Source organism: Diadema setosum, chromosome 8 (genome assembly GCF_964275005.1).
Source record: "Diadema setosum chromosome 8, eeDiaSeto1, whole genome shotgun sequence".
In the NCBI taxonomy this organism is placed as follows: domain Eukaryota; kingdom Metazoa; phylum Echinodermata; class Echinoidea; order Diadematoida; family Diadematidae; genus Diadema; species Diadema setosum.
In genome coordinates this window covers 14,880,197-14,900,870 of record NC_092692.1, presented here as the reverse complement: position 1 = coordinate 14,900,870, position 20,674 = coordinate 14,880,197, and the positions used below count along the sequence as shown (strand labels likewise).

The 20,674-nt window shown below is 36.7% G+C and overlaps 1 protein-coding gene across 1 annotated transcript; it reads right to left on the bottom strand.

The window, feature by feature from the left end:
* Positions 1 to 47: 47 nt before the first annotated feature.
* On the bottom strand, positions 48 to 20,465 carry LOC140232081 (N-lysine methyltransferase KMT5A-like). Its single transcript, XM_072312233.1, has 6 exons — positions 20,405 to 20,465; positions 9,462 to 9,517; positions 3,790 to 3,907; positions 1,548 to 1,707; positions 154 to 601; positions 48 to 71 (listed from the first exon to the last, which is right to left on the bottom strand). Exons 1-6 carry the CDS (start codon positions 20,430 to 20,432, stop codon positions 48 to 50), a joined length of 834 nt encoding a protein of 277 aa, XP_072168334.1. The 5' UTR covers positions 20,433 to 20,465.
* Positions 20,466 to 20,674: the final 209 nt, after the last annotated feature.

Below are 20,674 nucleotides of genomic sequence, written 5' to 3'. Positions count from 1 at the left end.
TTGTTCAAGATCTTCATTTTCCCCGTTTGATACCTCAGGAAGATTGCTCAAACCCTGACTGCCATCTGCGTCTGTTACATCTTCATGCACGTGATCACATTCAGCTGATGTCCCATCAGTTTGTTCAAGTTCCTCATGTTCCTCCTCTGATACCTCAGGAGGACTGCTCAAACCCTGATCTGGACAACTGCAATCTGTGTCTGTTCCATTTTCATGCACGAGATCACATTCAGCTGATATTCTGGTTTTCTGAAGTTGCTCACTCTCTCCTAGGCCCTCTGATGCCTCATTGCTGTGATGATTTGGTGATGTTTGTGCCACTTCACTCAAAAGCGGCACATCATGTTCTGCTGATTCCTTGGTTTGTTCAAGCTGCTCACTCTCATTGTTCCGCCTTCGACACTTTCTTCGCCACCACAGATTTGGTGCCTTGTAGTCATACCTAATTTCATCACCAACTTTTATGTCTTTAATTGCAAACAAGCAAAGAAAAACTTTTCCGCTTTCTTCCACCTTCCTCATCCTGGAATTGCATTCACTTGTCCCTTCCTTTGCATCATTTACAAAACGACCGTTGGACTTGGTCTCAGTTGCATCAATGCTGTAATAAATGATGAACAATATAATGTCCTCGCTTAGTTTGGGTACTGGACAGAATTTTAAGATTTAATTCAGGGCTGGATTTCATTTAATTTAAGTGATTTATAGTTTACCCATATTGTGAGAAAAGCTTGGTTTCATTCTCAAAACAACAAAAGTAAAATTTTGATTTTGGCTTCATTGATTACTAGTTGGCTTCATCTCTGACAGGGACCACAAATATTCCCTTGAAACAAAGTTTAGGGGACTTTCAGAAACAAAATTCCAAATTTAAGAGAAAACAAAAACTGGACATGATGTAGAATACACTGCAGAGCTATGACTTGAAATAAAAACACCTTGTGTTATCAAGCATTTCATATTAATAGAGTTTGTGTTACCAGGCCCCCATAACATAGAGGTTTGCAATCAATCATAAAGACACAGGTATTGGTCAATCAAGACCATTGTTTCATGCGCATACATGTATATTCCAACATATCCACTATTAACCAATCAGAATTACTCTTTGAATTTACCGACTGATCACAAATCTTTGTTTTACGGGCCCCTGGTTGTCACCGTATTATGTACCAAAAACATAGCAACTACATTTATGTGTAGCCCAATTGCCAGCTGTGGAAATTGTGGAACATACAATATTAATGTACACTATAGGATAACGCCATGCTAAACCATGTAGGATAGTTTCATGTGTAGTGCTTATTCTGCTGATAAGGTTCTGTGAGATTCAGTCAGGTTAGGCCTACCGAGTCCACATTCAACTGCATCAAAGTTTATACCCTGGACTTTTCAATATGGGAACACTTATTTCTAAGTCTTGAGCAAATCATATCTGTCAATATTAGCTCATTTAAAGAGTATTGATCCAATCAATTTTATCAGGGCATGATAAGAAAGTATCCCATTCATGACAACCTGCTGTTAAATAAGTATTCACTGCTTACCACATTGTTTTTCCTCTATAGGAATAGAAGAATTGGTAGTGGTGCTCCGTCTTGTACCTCTCTTCCCTTGTTGCTGCTTCCTCCTCTGATATCACGTCACCTTTATATTGCAGTAAAAACTCCCCTTTGGTAAAGGACCTTGTGGCAAAGATCCCACACCCTTCATGACAGATAAAGTAACAATAATTCAGTACACAAGACAAGCTGTACGTATCAACTGATAAAACAAAATATTTGGTGGTAAAATGCACATTAGAATTCTGCTGATGACTGGCTCATGCCAATTTTAGTTTGGAACAGGTGTATGATCAAAGTTTTAAACCAGCATATTATCAAGCTATTCCATTTGAAATCCACAAGCCATCCCACCCCAGGGAGGAATTATTTGTTACATCAATTTCAGTTGAAACAAATGTTAACTAGAAATGTCGCTACAGCGACTGGTTATACCCCCGCCAAACAACATTTCATAAGCTTTGGTCAAAACAACATTTCATAAGCTTTGGTCAAAAAACTGAGGAAGTAGTTAAATCCGCAAGATCTTTCCTTGATCATCTGCCATTAATATGCCGTTACCATGGCAACGTACTTTCGGGTACTGTCGTAAAATGCATCTTGCACATCTACAACCAAAGGCACACATCTGTACCAAGTTTCATGGAAATTGGGCAAAAACTGAGGAAGTAGTTTGCAACACAAAATTTTCCATCATTTTGGCTCATAATATGTGAGCTGTTACCATGGCAACATACTTTTTGTCACTGTCAAGAAATGTGTCATGCTGACCTATATCCTAAGACAAACATTCAATATGAATTCCATGAGAATTGGAAGAACACTGATGAAGCAGTTTTGCCATGAAGCATTTTGCCCTATATTTTACCAATAACATGCTGTTACCATGGCAACGCACTTTTGCCACTGCGGAAATATGTGTCTTGCACATTAACATATTCAGATGAACATCTGTACCTAATTTCATAAAAATTGATCAAAAACTGTGGGAGGAGTTCGCGACGCAAGATTTGTACCCATTTTTGCCCATAATATGCCGTTACCATGGCAACGTACTTTTGGGTACTGTCAGAAAATACGTCTTGCACATCTACAACCCAAGGCACACATCTGTGCCAAGTTTTATTGGAATCGGTTGAAAACTGAGGAAGTAGTTCGCGACGCAAGATTTGCAACGGACCGACCGCCCGACCGCCCGACCGACCGCCCGACCGTCCGCTGATTCCTATATACCCCCTTCAAACTTCGTTTGGCGGGGGTATAAATATTAGCTCATACTGGGTTAAATATCAGTTGATGTTGTGTTATATTTTGGTATAGGGTGTATTTCAAATGGAAGAGTATGAGCACTAAATGCACAAGTTGACTTTTTTCATTAATTTCTTCATTCTTTTTAATTCACTATTTTGATAAGGTGCGATGTAGTAGTTAGATCCAAGCATTATCGTCCATTATCATCCACAGGCTGTGATGATACAGACTTTGATCCTCTTTAATACAGCCTGTGTGCAACTTGGACAAAATGTTTTAAAAAATTGTTTTTTGACAAGTTTTGGTCACAGATTCAAGAGATAAATGATTCCTAGGTTGGATTCTAAAAGAACCTTTTAGATATCTGATTTTGAGAAAATTTCACCATTTGCATCCAGAGACCAAAAATTTTTTTTTCCTTTCTACAAAAATATTTTGTTGTTACAATTTTTTGGTAGAAATTGGCATTTTTAGTGAAATCTACTGCCATAAATAGACTCATTTCCTTAAAAAAAAAAAATAATATACATATATATGAAGAGTTTGTTTGCAAAAACCGATAAGTCCATATTTGCCAAATGGAGATATTTGCGATTAAAGGTCAAGAAAAATAAAGAGAATAATAAGAAAATTTTTGCTTCTTTTGACCATAACTTAAGAAATATACCTGTATATGTAGTGACCAATATATCATTTAAAAGGTATTATTTTGTACTTTATGACAGAGATCGTACTTCAAAATCTTCAAAAATGGACTTATCGGTTTTTGCAAACAACTCTTCATATATATATAATATATATGCATATATACATAATCAGATGTACATTAGATCAATATGGTAGTTCACAAGTTATAGAGCCCAGCATTGTTTATCACTTGAGCATTAAAATTGAATATGTCTACAAACAAGTCTTGCTGTTCTGGTTAATTAACACTGGCTATTAGCCAAATACTTGCTAATGTTTTCTGACTCACCTATCAGTTTGTTTACTTGTTTGACTTCAAGTCCTTGTGGGTCGTCTTTATCCAGATATTTCTTATATTCATCTTGTTTACGATTTGTCTTCACTGCACATGATCTGGTGACCATTCTCTGCAAGAAAAGCAACATTTGTAATTCATACTATGTTCCTATCCTGTTGCCCTCTTGCAGTACCGTATCTATGTATTTTATAAACCAAGTGTTTCTTTGCTAAAAACTAGATTCCAGGAGAGAAACGGTTATCTTTTTTCCTTCTTCCTTGGACATCACTTACATGTACAGTGTATTATTACCAGTTGGAATCTGGCATGTGTACAACAGGTTTGAGTAATTTGGACAAACTAGGCAAATAAACACACTTCTCTTTTATAATCTGCTTGCATGGTATCCATGTGCATTCAAACCTTATGTACACAAGCAATAGAGGACAGTCCTCAGTTTCATGTAAAAAATCACACTTTACATCCACTCTACCTAGATTATGTACAATACACTTCCTTGGTATCCATACACTCAAACATAATGTACACGAGTAATAGAGGACAGTCCTCTGTTACATGTACAAAATCACACTTTACATCTAATCTACCTAGATTATGTACAATACACTTCCGTGGTATCCACATGCAATGTACACCTCAAACATCGTACTTGAGCAATAGAGGACAGTCCTCAGTTACATGTACAAAATCACACTTTACATCTAATCTACCTAGATTATGTACAATACACTTCCTTGGTATCCATGTACACTCAAACCTAATGTTCTGGTCCATGCCAAAAATAGATCTATGAACCAAGAGCTTCTATTATAAAAAAGTAGAAGCCAAGAGAGAGACATAAGTTATCTTTTTGTTTTCCCCTTGATGAACACTTATATTTATTACCAGTTGGAATCTGGCATGTGTACAACAGGTTTGAGTAATTTGGACAAACTAGGCAAATAAACACACTTCCCTTTTATAATTTGCTTGCATGGTATCCATCAGTATGCATTTAAACCTTATGCACACAAGCAATAGAGGACATGCAGTCCTCATTTTCATGTAAAAAATCACACTTTACATCCAATCTACCCAGATTATGTACAATACACTTCCTTGGTATCCATACACTCAAACATAATGTACACGAGTAATAGAGGACAGTCCTCAGTTACATGTACAAAATCACACTTTACATCTAATCTACCTAGATTATGTACAATTCCTTGGTATCCATATACACTCAAACATCATACACGAGCAATAGAGGACAGTCCTCAGTCACATGTACAAAATCACACTTTACATCTAATCTACCTAGATTATGTACAATACACTTCCTTGGTATCCATTATTGTACACTCAAACCTAATGTTCTGGTCCATGCCAAAAATAGATCTATGAACCAAGAGCTTCTATTATAAAAAAGTAGAAGCCAAGAGAGAGACATCAGTTATCTTTTTGTTTTCCCCTTGATGAACACTTATATTTATTACCAGTTGGAATCTGTTGTATGGATATACAATGTACCATGCATGTTTTATTATTTACTAATAGTTGTAATTGAGGACTGTTCTCTATTGCATGTGTACATTGGATTTGAGCAAGTTGGATAAACCAGGCAAACAAACACACTTTTCCATTCAATGTACTTGAATTACGATTTCCTTGCTTGGCATCCACATACACTCAAATGTAATGCACACAAGAAATAAGAGTCCACGGTCCTCAGTTACTTGTAAAAAAATCACACTTCACATCTAATCTACCTACTGTATTATAATACACTTGCTTGGTATCCACACTCAAACCTAATGTTCCAGTCCATGCCAAATACAATGTAGGAGCCAAGAGCTTTTTTGATAACAAGCAGAATCCAGGAGAGAGATGGTAATCTTTATTTTTTCCATCCCTGAACACTTACATGTTTTACCAGTTAGAATTTATAGCATGGATATACTTGTACCATGCATGTTTCATCATTTACATGAATTGAGTAATGTTCTCTCTTGCATGTATTTGTGTACATCAGGTTTGAGTAATTTGGAAAAAAAAGAGGCAAATAAACACTTCCCATTCAATGCACTTAGATTAAGATTTGCTTGCTTGGCATCCATACACTCAAACCTCAAGTACACAAGCAAATAGAGGACAGTCCTCAATTATGTGTAACAAATCACACTTCACATCTAATTTACCGAAATTATATATAAGCATCGACAGTGATCAGGACATTCTCATCTCCGATGGTGGCATAATTACAGTGAATACGACTCCATGGCTTGTCAGGAAATTCGAGGGATCGACAATATAGTTGTAAGATATTTGCCAATGGTGCCGACATTTTCTTTTTTAGCCTTTTGGTTGTGACGCCCACTTCCGGTATCGGTGGTGATCACTATGTACTAGTGTTTATGTTGTGAGATCATTGTGCAAGCGGGTCACGCTCTCTAAAGGTAACAGTAAAATATTGTCATCATACTGCGACTGGAGTCCAGTCGCAGTATGATGACAGATACACAAAAATGTCTATCGAAGAGAGGAAGATGGACAGAAGATCGGCGAGCTCAGCTTTCCAATTCACGGCCTTTATTACTGTTGAAGTCACGCTCGGAGCCATATCCGCTGCGGTCACCCTACGCCGCTAGCGCAGGGATTCTTCACGATCACAGGGCTGCATCATCACATCGTACGTGGTCGTGTGGCTTTCAATGCAAGACTGAGGAGCTCGTCTAGCATCCGTTTACCATTGCATGGTACGCATCTGTCAGTCAAAAACTTACGAAGTTGGGGGGGGGGGGGGACAGTCATCCTCTGCAAATCTCTGTTCTCAGAACCGTCCATAATGATGGATGAAACGACAAAACAAACTGATAAAATTTGATTCTCCGGGTAGCAATTTGCAAGCCGTGTATACTCGTATATATACCGGAAGTACACAGCACAACCGGAAACTCGATCCATGATAGCTAGAACGCACGGCGACCAATCAAAAATAAGCATTTGATACAACGTACATCCCTCTAACGGCTAAATACTTATCTATCGTTGATCCCTCGAATTCCCATGGGTGAATAGGCGATGCAGCAGGGCTGTGTGTTGACTCTGCTGGCAACTTGGACAGCTCTTCACTTGCTGTTCCAGTTGGCCGTCTATTCCTGGCCACCATACATAGGATCTATAGCCAGAGCTTTCATCTTTCTGATGCCTGGATGGGTGCTAAGTATAGGCTCTTTGAGAATCCTTTCTTTCATGTCAGCATTGTTGGAGATGACCACTCCTGGTCCCCACAGGATGACTGCTTGGTATATCCTCATGTACTAAAACCTAATATTCTAGTCCATGCCAAAAATATATCTATGAACCAATTGAAAGAGCTTCTTTGATAAAAAGTAGAATCCAGGAGACAGTTATCCTTTTTACCTACAATGTTGCAGAACACTGAGAATACATATTACCAGTTGGAATTTGTAGTTTGGAATATATACCACGAACACGTTTCATACATTGTACCATGAGGACTGTTCACTTTTGCATGTGTACATCAGGTTTGGGTACTAATAGTTTGGATAAACCAGGCAAACAAACACACTTCCCATTCAATGTACAGTTTATTTTGCTTGCTTGGTATCCATATGTTGTACAGTACACTCAAATGTACATGTACACAGGCAATAGAGGACAGTCCTCAATTGCATGTAACAGACACAAAAAAAAAAAAAATCACACTTCACATCCAGTCTATACCTAGATGTACAATACATATTATGTATAATACACTTGCTTGGCATCAATAAAACACTCAACTATGAATGTTCTGATCCATGCCAAAAATACAGGTTGTAGATCTACATTGTATGAATTAAGGGCTTCTTTGACGAAAAAAAAAAAGTAGAATTCAGGAGAGAAACGGTTATCTCTTTTTTTCTTCCTTGAACACTTACATGTATTACCAGTTGGAATCTGTAGTAAGAATTTACCATGCATGTTTCATTTATCACATGAATCGAGGACTGTTCTCTATTGTATGCATATATTAAGTTTGACTACTTTTAGTTGAGAAACGACGCATCCCATTCAATGCACATAGATTACAATAATATGCTTGCTTGGTATCCGTATACACTCAAACCTAATGCAATAGTCCTTGCAGCAAATAGAGGACAGTCCTCAATTACATGTAAGAAATCACGCTTCACATATCTCTAGATCATGTATAATACACTTGCTTTGGATATATCCACATAAACTCAAACCTAATGTTCTCGTCCATGCCAAAGAAATAGATGAATCAAGAGCTTCTTTGATAAAAAGTAGAATCCACGAGAGAGAGAGAGAGAGAGAGAGAGAGAATTAATCATCCCCTTTTCTTTCCCCCACTTACTTCCTACCAGTTGGAATCTGTCGTATGGCACACATGTTTATTTACATGTAATGCCATCGAGGACTGTTCTCTATTGCATGTGTACATCTGATTAGAGTAGTTTCGATAAACCAGGCTATTTATACATGTCCACTGTAATTTTGATGCACTCTAGTACTATTGTTATTTAAAAATATTAAATTGCATATGAGTGCTACACCTATAAAACTGTTTACCAATAAGACAAAATAGCTTTTTAATACGCAAATGCTTTTTTGCTCAATAAAAATCACATCTATTGGTAATAAAGTACACTAAATTTTAAAAGATTTGACACTTGTGGATGAGGCTTTACATTTAAGGTGGAAAGTCGATCCCGAGTGTCAGTTGATTTCATAAGCTTTACAGAGTACTTAAATCAACCCCCAAAACTATTCCATCAAGATCTTGATAGGAGGGTCAGGACAAATGCATGCACACTTTATTTTTATATCTTAGTGAGAAAGTAAAATCTAGATAGCACCATGCAATACAGACTATGCACAGATACACCATATATCATTAGTAAACATCCTGCTCAATTACACTTACAAATTTGATATGAACATACATGTAACTGTAAAAAGCATACAAGTGTGATTAATTACCTTTGTAGTTTTGTATGAAACCCACATATAAACATATCCTCTGAAAACAGGACATGGCTGTTCCCATTGCCTATTAAATTGTTTTTTTTTTTCTTTCCCCTGCAACACTTGACTTTGGAAGTGAGAGCAAGGTTCGATGAAAAGCACAAAGTAATGAACAGTGATACTTCCAGACCTTTAATCCCAGAAAAAGCGGGCAGGAAGAATGAATTATTAATTTCAAATCTTTAAATATCATGTGAAAACATTACATTAAAAAAACACGCAAAGTTGGCTATTCTGGTGAAATATGACACAGTTTTTTTTTTTTCTGTCTTTACATCTCATTTCCAAGATCAGTGGAGGTTTGTGTTTACTACACGCATGCAGAAGGGGGTGACTCCAAAATAGAAAAAAAAAAATTAATCCATACAGCAACTTATTTACATTTTCAAGCATATCTTTGCTATAACAGGTGCAAATGAATTCTGGCATTTCGCAAACTAATCAAAATGAAAAGAGCATTATTTCAGCAACACATTTGTTTGCTTGTTTCTTCTTTTTTTTTTTTTTTTTACATATTGAGCTATGTGTATTATGTAGATGATTTCTTCCTACTTGCTTTTTCTGGGCTCACAAAGCAAAATCAACAGACACAATGTATGAAATACTATGATGGGTGCAGCACTCACTTTTGATGATGACTCTGCCATTGCTTCAGTGTTTATTGAGGAGCCGGCATCTTTTTCTGCAAAAAATGTAAATGATGTAAGTATACATGACACTTTCATTCAATTCTTGTTTACTTTTCCTTTTTTTTTAAACGACTTTACACAAGCAAAACAGGACATTCCTCAGTTACATTATGTAAAAAATCACACTTCATATCCAATCTACCTTGTAGATTATGTACAATACATGTACAATTGCTTGGAATATCCATATAAACTCAAATCTAATGTTTTGGTTCATGCCAAAAATTGACTTGTGAACAAAGAGCTTCTTTGAGAAAAAAAAAATAAAATCCAGGAGAGAGACAGAACTTTTTTTTTTTGTTCCCAAGAAAAATTCAGTATTACAAGTTGGAATCTGTAGTATCGATATATCACCCATGTTTATTTACATGTACATGTCATTGAGGACTGTTCATTTATTGCATACATGTGTACGTCAGATGTGAGTAGTTTCGACAAACCAGGTTAAAGATAATAAAAAGTTTTGGTACGTCAAAAGTTTCCCTTAATTTCCGTGTTTCAGGTTAAAGTATCTATCATATAACTAACACTGTGAGACTTACTCGCCCCAAAGTGCTCTCATTTCTTAGTAATCATGCAATTAACTGCGACCAGCAGCCCCATACGCATAGCGACCAGCAGCCCCATACGCATAGCGTAATGGGGCTTCGCATTGTAGCATCCAGGATCATGACAGATTTTGTATCTCGGGCAAATATCAACTTAAAATCCACAAAATTCTTCAATTTGAAGACTTACCAATTAAGCTGAAGTCTTGAAAACAGGCTTCGGGCAACGTTTGGTTCTGCCAATAGTCCCTTTCTGTTCGAATTGATGACTGAATGTGACTCTGTCGAGAGGACCGTAGGAGAGCTACATACACTGATTACTACGGCCAGCGCATACGCACACATCACATGCGAACAAATTTCAAATCCATGAACGGATAAGATGTTTGTGTGCGCATGCGCTGGCCATCAATTCAATGTACGTAGCTCTCCCAAGGTCCTCTCGACCGAGTCACATTCAGTCATCAATTGGAACAGAAAGGGACTATTGGCAAAACCAAACGTTGCCCAAAGCCTGTTTTCAATACTTCAACTTAACTGGTAAGTCTTTAAATTGAAGAAATTTTTGGATTTTAAGTTGATATTCACCCGCGATACTAAATCTGTCATGATCCTGTAAGCTACAATGCGAAGCCCCATTTAGCTATGCGTATGGGGCTGCTGGTCGCAGTTAGCTACACAGTATGCGTATGGGGCTGCACGCTGCTGGTCGCAGTGATATTCGCACAATACGTGTACTACCTCGCCGCCGCCGTACGGCGGCGGCTCTGGTACGAAACCATTATTGCATGATTACTAAGACATGAGAACACTTTGGGGCGAGTAAGTCTCACAGTGTTAGTTATATGAAAGGTACTTTAACCTGAAACACAAACTAAGACAAGAAAATTCAGGGAAACTTTTGAGGTAATACCAAAACTTTATATTATCTTTAATAAACATTATATACATATTAACATAAATAAACATAAAGATTATGCACAATATAATTGCCTGATAAATCCATATATACACTCAAACCTAATGTTCTGGTCCATACCAAAATTGGTTTGTGAATTAAAAAGCTTCTTTGATAAAAAAATAGAATCCAGGAGAGAGACAGTTATCCTTTTTTTTTCTCCCCTAGAAAAATTCATTTAGGCCCTACAAGTTGGAATCTGTAGTATGGATACCTGGTATATCATGCATGTTTATTTACATACCGGTACGTGCATGCATGTCATTGAGGACTGTTCTTCATTGCATCATGCATACATCAGATTTGAGTAGTTTGGATGAACCAGTTAAATAAACACACTGGCAATTCCCATTCAATGTACCTAGTAGAGTATGATTTTAATACTTGCTTAGTATCCATACACTTAAACCTGACGTACACAAGCAATAGAGGACAGTCCTCAGTTACATGTACATGTAAAATACATTGTACATTTGTATCACACTTCACATCCAATAGATTATTGCATGTGTACATTGCACATCACGGCCGTTCCACGGTAAAAGGGTCTATCTTGAGAAATGTTACTGCGGGGGAAAATGGGTTTAAAGTTTGGTGTATTTGTATGTCTGCCTCTTGTGTTTGTAAGGAGAATGGCTCGTGAGTGTTATTGTATTATGAAAATATTAAAAACAGTGAAATATGAAAAACACACCAAACTTTAAACCTGTTTTTCTCCAAAGTAACACTTCTCAAGATAGACCCTTTTACCATGGAATGGCCAATCAGGTATAATTTGGAAAAACCAGGCAAATAAACACTTCTCATTCAATGGACTTAAAGTACAATTTGCTTGTTTGGTATCCATATCCTATTCACTCAAACCTGCTGTACTTGTAGCAAATAGAGGACAGTCCTCAATTACATATAAAAAAATCACACTTCACATCAAATCTCCCTGGATTTTTGTCTAATACATGTACACTTGCTTGGGAAATCCATGCACATACACTCAAACCTAATGTTCTGGTCCATGCCAAAAATAGATGAACCAAGAGCTTCTTTGATAAAAAGGAGAATCCAGGAGAAAGAGAGAGAGAGAGAGAGTTAATTATCCCCCTTTCATTCCCCTAGAATACTTACATTATTACCAGTTGGAATCTATACAAGTACTTCTTTGATAAAATATGTAGAATCCAGGAGAGAGACAGTTCTTACTTTTTTTTTTCTTTGAACACTCACATGTATTACCAGTTGGAATCTGTAGAATGGATACTATTCATGTTTGATTATTAAATTACATATATCGAGGACTGTTCTTTATTGTATGTGTAGGTATCAGGTTTGCGTAATTTGGATAAGCCAGGCAACGCACTTCCCATTCAATGCACACACTTCAGATTTTAATTTGCTTGCTTGGTATTCATGCATACAAACTCAAACCTAATGCTCACAAACAAAATAGATCTCCAGGACAGTCCTCTGCAGTTCATTTCTTGTAAAAAAATCACACTTTACATCCAATCTACCTAGATTATGTACAATACACATGAAGTACATGTTATTCACATTTTGTGAGGGATACAGTGTTAGATTTTGCTGTTTATTGGAATTTTCATTATGTGTTTATTGTACACCAGTACACACAGAAAACTAAACTGCAAATTGCAGCTAAAGTGCAGTTATTTTTGTTAGTGTTTAATTGACCTGTTCTTTGTTAGGAGATTGGTTGGGCAATTTAGTTGGGATTACAAGGATTAACTGGTAGGTTACAGGGAAAGGGGTAAGTTGGCTCTTTGTGTATGCCTTCTCTGTGTACACAGCTATGGAACTTGGCAGTATGCTTTGTTAGGGAATTAAGTTGGCAACTTTAAATGAACTTGGGAATGGTGGGAGACAACGGATTTGGAGCTCCTTTTGTCCTTTCATGATTGTGGAAGTTAGCTTTTTGGTGTGGGAGGAGTTGAATGTTAGGTCTGGCCGAGTACAGACCTTCAGTGTGTAGGAAAAGAACATTTTCTGAGAATTATGATGAGCTGGCACTGCTCTTCATCACTTAGTCCAAGAATTGTGGCAGAGCTTGTACAATTGTATCATCTTGGAAGTTTGAAATATCTTGAGACACTTTGGTAGATATGGTGAATATATACCCTGTGGTTACAGAAATAAAGCTGCCAAGGTCAAATTGGGACTATAAACCAATTTCAAATTTCCCTATGTCTGAGTACTAGTAGTACGTAAGTGTGACAATGGTGCTGATGACAGTCACAATAATGGGACTGTGAGAAAAGCCCACAGAAGTGCAAAGGGTGATATGCCCTCCCCGTGTTTCTCTACATTTGGTGTCAGGAGTGCATGGGGATGGGAATTTCAACAAGTTTTGGTGTATGTACGTGGAGCACAAAAACAGCAAAATATTGCTGGATGTTTTGCTCACCACAGGATGGCTGACATCGCAGGAAGGGTGTATTGAGGACTGGAGATGTACAATGCAGTATGTCAGACTAAGTAACTGTTTTGATTATTTGCGACCCTCTTGAAAAGTAACTTTATTAATAGAGGCAGGATGTGTCGGCCGGTGTTCAATATCTCTCTGATTGGGTGAGCTGAACTTGAGATGGAGTCTGGGAGCTCCTTATTGACAAGTTTTGAGGAGCTGGAATACTTGGACGGAGGGCTACATTTGGATGGATGAGCTCGTGAATGGTGGCCTGGAGCGATCTGGACCCAATGCTGACTTGAGAGGTGACACAGAGACACTGGGGTGGATCTAAACGGGGCAGGATTGCTGATGTGTAGCACAGGACAACTGAATGCCAAGACACACTGTGGCATTATATGCTTTACATCTGCATGTATTGGATACCAATCAATTATAATCTACATGTAGGTAGATTGGATGTACATTGTGATTTTTTACATAAACTGAGGACTGTCCTCTATTGCTTGTGTACATTAGGTTTACATGTATATGGATACCAAGCAAGCAAATCATAATTTAAGTACATTAAAGGGATGGTTAATGTATAGTATTGGTGTAGCTGAGAATTGGGCTTTTAACTTTTCGCGAGATACCAAGAAAACACTTAAGATATAGTACAGAGCGTACCATTTTAAGGGGAATTCAAAGTTTATGTGATGAAAATCGGGTTTGAAATGACTGAAACATCCAAAAACAAAATAAAACAAAGCGATCGTAATAAAGTGTGGGTCCCACACTTTATTAGAATCACTCTTTTTTGGATATCTCAGCCATATCAAAACCAATTTTCATCAAATAAACATTGAATTCCTCATAGAATTACATGCTCTTTCATATTTTATAAGAGGTTTCTCATTATTTCACCAAAAATGTTAGAAACCTGAAATTAGGTGTCAACCAAAACTGTACGATCCCTTTAAATTTAAAGTCTGTTTATTTGCTTGCACCATGGTTTATCCAAACTACTCAAACCTGACATACACATGCAATAGAGAACAATGCTCAATGATATGTACATGAAAATAAACATGTACATGTGTGATTTATCCGCACTACAAATTCCAACTGGTAATACGTAATCTAAGTGTGGAGAAAAAAAAAAGGATAACTATCTTCCTCCTTGATTCTACTACTTATCAAAGAAGCTCTTGGTCCATAGATCTATTTTTGGCACAGACTAGAGCATTAGGTTTGGGTGGATGTACCAAGCAAGTGTTATAATCTAGGGGATATTAGTTGTGAAGTGTGATATTTCACATGTAATTGAGGACTGTCCTCTCATTGCTACAAAGTACATTAGGTTTTGAGTGCATATGGATACCAAGCATGCAAATTGTCACTAAATACATTGAATGGGAAGTGTTTATTTGCCTCATTCCTCCAATAAATTAGTCATACCTGATGTAACACATGCAACAGAGAACAGTTCTCGATTCATGTAATTAACAAAACATGCATGGTAAATTCTTACGACAGATTCCAACTGGTAATACACAAGTGTCCAAGGAAGAAAAAAAAAAGATAACTGTCTCTATCCTGGTGTCTACTTTTTATCAAAGAAGCTCTTAATGTGTACAATACACTATAGTACAGCTATTTTTGGCATGGACCAGAACATTCAGTTTGAGTGTATGGATACTATAGCAAGTGTATTGTACATAGGTACATAGATGTATTGTACATCTAGGTAGACTGGATGTGAAGTGTGAATTTTTTTTTTTATGTAACTGAGGACCGTCCTCTATTTCTTGTGTCTACATTTGAGTGTTTATGGATGCCAAGCAAGGAAATCGTAATCGAAGTACATTGAATGGGAAGTGTGTTTGTTTGTCCGGTTTATCCAAATTACTCAAATCTGATGTACACATGCAATAGAGAACATTCCTCATACAATGTTATGCATGGTATATTCTACATGTAGATATTACAATTTCCAACTGGTAATATGTAATCTCAATAATCTGCTAGGGAAAAAGAAGGATAATTGTCTCTCTCCTGGATTCTACTTGTTATGATCAAAGAAGCTCTTTCAATTGGTTCATAGATCTGTTTTTTTTTTTTTTGCATGGACTAGAACATTAGGTTTTATTGTACACACGGATATACCAAGCAAGTGTATTGTACATGATCCAGGTATATTGGATGTGAAGCGTGATTTTTTTTTATGTCACTGAGGACTGTCCTCTATTTCTTGTGTACTTACATACATTTAAGTGTACAAGTATAATTATGGATGCCAAACAAGCAAATCGTAATCTAAGTACATTGAATGGAAATGTGTGTTTGTTTGCCTAGTTTATCCAAATTGCTCAAATCTGTGTACACATGCAATAGAGAACAGTCCTCAATTACATGTTAATAACAAAACATGCATAGTAATGCATATAATCCATATCTATACTACAGATTCCAACTGGTAATACTCCAGTACATGTATATACAGCTTTCTTGAATCGAGGAATGTTCTTTCTTGCATGTGTACATCAGGTTTCAGTAATTTGGATAGACAAGGCAAATAACCACTTCCTATTCAATGCACTTATAGATTTACAATTTGCTCGCTTGGTATCCATACACTCAAACCTAATGTACACAAGCAAATAGAGGACAGTCCTCAGTTACATGTAAAAAAATCACACGTACTTCACATCTAATCTACCTAGAATATGTACAATATACTTGCTTGGTATCCATGCACACTCAAACCTAATGTTGTGGTCCATGCAAAAAATAGATCTATGTATACCAAGAGCTTCAATGATAAAAAAGTAGAATCCAGGAGAGAGAGACAGTTATCTTTTTGTTCTCCCCTTCAATACTTACAGCACTAAGGGGAGAACAAAAAGGTAACTGTCTCTCTCACCTGGATTCTACTTTTTATCATTGAAGCTCTTGGTATACATAGATCTATTTTTTGCATGGACCACAACATTAGGTTTGAGGGTATATGGATACCAAGCAAGTATATTGTACATAATCTAGGTAGATTAGATGTGAAGTGTGATTTTTTTTTACATGTAACTGAGGACTGGATGTCCTCTATTTGCTTGTGTACATTAGGTTTGAGTGTATGGATACCAAGCGAACAAATTGTAAATCTATAAGTGCATTGAGTAGGAAGTGGTTATTTGCCTTGTTTATCCAAATTACTGAAACCTGACGTACACTTTCTGTATGCAAGAAAGAACATTCCTCGATTCAAGAATGTAAATATTCAAACATGCATGGTATATCCATGCTATAAATTCCAACTGGTAATACGTGTTAGTGTCTATAAGGAAGAAAAAAAAAGATTTTGATCTCTCTCCTGGATTCTACTTTTTATAAAAAAAAAAAAAATAATAAAAAAATCTTGGTTTTCCTACATTGTATTTGGCATAGACTAGAACATTAGGTTTTATTGTACAGTGTAGATACCAAGGAAGTATACAAAGTTGTATTATGATCTAGGTAGATTGGATGAGAAGTGTGATTCTTTACATGTCACTGAGGACCGTCCTCTATTTCTTGTGTACTTATATTTGAGTGTATATGATGATGCCAAACAAGCAAATCGTAATCTAAGTACATTGAATGGAAATGTGTGTTCGTTTGCTTAGTTTATCCAAATTGCTCAAATCTGATGTACACATGCAATAGAGAACAGTCCTCAATTACATGTTAATAATAAAACATGCATAGTAATGCATACATATCCTTATCCATGCTACAGATTCCAACTGGTAATACTCCAGTACACGTAAGTGTTGAAGGGGATAACAAAAAGATAACTGTCTGTCTCTGTCTATCTCTCTCTCTCTCTCTTGGATACATTTTTACCATAGAAGCTCTTGGTGCATAGATCTTTTTTTTTTTTTTTTTTTTTTTGCATGGACCAGAACATTAGGTTTGAGTGTATGAATACCAAATAAGTATATTGTATTGTACATAATCTTGATAGATGGGTTGTGAAGTGTGAGTTTTTACATGTAACCGAGGACTGTCCTCTATTTGCTCGTGCACATTAGGTTTGAGTGTATGTGGATACCAAGCAAGCAAATTATAAATCAAAGTGCATTGAATGGGAAGTGTTTATTTGCCTCGTTTAGCCAAATTACTCAAACCTGATGTACATGTGTACACATGCAAAAGAGAACATTCCTCGATTCATGTAAATAATCAAACATGAATGGTATAGCCACGCTACATGTACAATTGTACGAATCCAACTGGTAATTTAGTGTAAGTGTCTGTAAGGAAAAAAAAAAAAGATAACCATCTCTCTCCTGGATTCTACTTTTTATAAAAAAAGCTCTTGGTTTTCCTACATTGTATTTGGCATGGACCAAGAACCTCCTTGCATGGACTAGAACATTCGGTTAAATGATTGTTGATACCAAGCAAGTGTATTGTACATATAATCCAGGTACAAGTGTATATTGGATGTGAAGTGTGATTGTTTTTACATGTCACTGAGGACCGTCCTCTATTTCTTGTGTTACATTTGAGTGTATATGAGTGGATGCCAAACAAGAAAATTGTAATCTAAGCACATTGAATGGGAAGTGTGTTTGTTTGCCTGGTTTATCCAAATTGCTCAAATCTGATTTACACATGCAGTAGAGAACATTCCTCAATTACATGTAAATAATTAAACATGCATGGTATAGCCATACTACAGATTCCAACTGTTAATACACAAGTTTTGAAGGGGAAAACAAAAAAATATCTGTCTCTCTCTGTTGGATTCTATATGTTTCTATCATTGAAGGTCTCATGCATAGATCTATTTCTGGAATATTAAAGTGGAGCAGAACATTAGGGTTGAGTGTATACAATGGATACAAAGCAAGTGTATTGTACATAATCTATGTACAAAGAGTAGATTAGATGTGAAGTGTGATTTTTTTTTTCATGTAACTGAGGACTGTCCTCTATTGCTTGTGTACATACACGTAAGGTTTGAGTGCATGAATACTATGCAGGCAAATTGTAATCTACATTGTAAGCATAAAGGAAAGTGTGTTTATTAGCCTAGTTTGTCCAACTTTTAAAATCAAACCTGATGTATACATGCTATGCAATAGAGAGCACTCTTCAGTTTCATCATGTAAATTATCAAACATCCATGGTATATCCATACTACAGATTCCAACTGTAATACACTACAGGTAAGTGTCCAAGGAAGAGGAAAAAAATAACTGTCTCTCTCCTGGAATCTACTTTTTCACAAAGAAGCTCTTGGTTTATACACCTATTTTTGGCATGGGCGGCCAGGACATTAGGTTTGAGCGTATATGGATACCAATAACGATATATGGATATATACCTATATTGGATACAATTAATTAACTCTTTACATGCCACGTTCGCACGTTCGACTCAGTCAACGGCGTGCCAACTTCGCATATTCTGCTCAACAAACAAAGCCACCAAAACCGATCGATAAATCGGCGAAGCGATCACTTCTAATCCCGTGGCACAATGAAAGCGTACATCTCGTGCTTTTGTTTCTCATACGGCTTGCATTCTATGTGGTGATTGACTATCAAGCCTTGTTCCCAACTAGATTTGCTCGTACATTCTAAGTTACTGTCACGGTTTTACGTGCAAAAGTCATGCCTTTACAGTAATGTAGCAAGTGGTCATTTAAAAGAAAATTGAAAATAGATTCGTCATATAATTTATATCGAAACAAAGCTTGGCATTCCTCTTTAACTTTGGCTGCTATTATGCCCATCTTAACAGAAATCTGTAGAATTTATACACATTGGGAAAACAGAATTCCTTCTCAAAGCATGACTACACTGTACCTTCCTGTCTCAGAATAACGTGGCACACGGGGGGTTTCCACCATGGCACATAAAGAGTTAATAGTGAGAGCTACAACAAAGTGTACACTTGTGTACACTTTGTGTACACTATACTACTTCTTTTGGATTTGCTACTTTAATTTTGTCAAGTGTTCGCGCGCTTCGCTTGCTCACAAACGGTGTACTAGCGACCTAATGCATGATAATTCAGATGGAACAGTAAATTACCACTGTCAAGGGTGTAATAATATTTTTACGTGCTCTCTCCATTAGCTTTTCATTACATTCCCTATATTATTTTAATATAAATATAATAAATGGGCATTTCCACATTCAATGGGTACTTTTCAGAGATGTCTCTTTATTTTCTGTTTCCCATGTGCATTTTCCCTGAATATAATCTAGAACACTTCAATGAGAGAAAATTGTGCCCCCAAATTGCTCCAATCAAGCAATCCATTAAAATCTATGCCAAGATGAAAAAAAAAAAAAAAAATGGGTGAACACATGTAAAGCAGGACAGAATAGTATGTACTAACATAATTATGATGGTCAAATTATGAATACCGGTACTCATTGGAACTTTGCTGTTTTTCGATTGAATGGCTCATTTTTTTGAGAGAAGATAATAATAGCTGTAAAATTCTATTGAAAATTGTGTTTTGTACCATTTCTAGACTTCATGGTGAACGCGTGTAACATGGACAGACCAAGATGCGACAAGACAGTTACATTTGTACACATTCAGGACGTGACCATGATGTGGAAGTTTATGTGTACCAAATTTGCTTTTGATATGATTTTTGGTAATGAATTTATTGCCAATATAAGGCTTTGAAAAAAAGATAGAATGGCACCTACAGGCTGCACGTGATCCGAACTACAAAAAACTAATACATGAGAAAACTGGTCCTGGCACATATACGATGGCCAAGTTACAAGCACAGGGAGCATCGCATTATAGTGATAATCCGCGAACAAAAAATAGTTGGAAAGAATAAAAAGGAAAAGAAAGAAAGAGGAAAAATCTTGACGAAATTGATAGGTAGTCTGCTATGCAGCTGATCACATAACTGCAAATAAAAATCAAGGTAATGAGTTGATGTACAAAATGTACTTACCAACAGAGCCCATGGAGATTAGTCCCATGATCACATCCCCCCCCCCCCACCTCCATAAAGGGAACATTAAAAAAACAACAACTGCAGTATGACGATTAGTTATTCAAAACATAAACAAGAATGAGAAGGAGAATGAAAAGGAAAAGCAAGAGGAGAAGTAAAACAAGAAAGAAATACAACACAGAATGGAAAGAAGCAGGAAGAGAACTGGGAACAGTGGTAGGAATAGGATTTGAGTGATGGGAAGGAGCTGAAATCAAGGGTGGATGA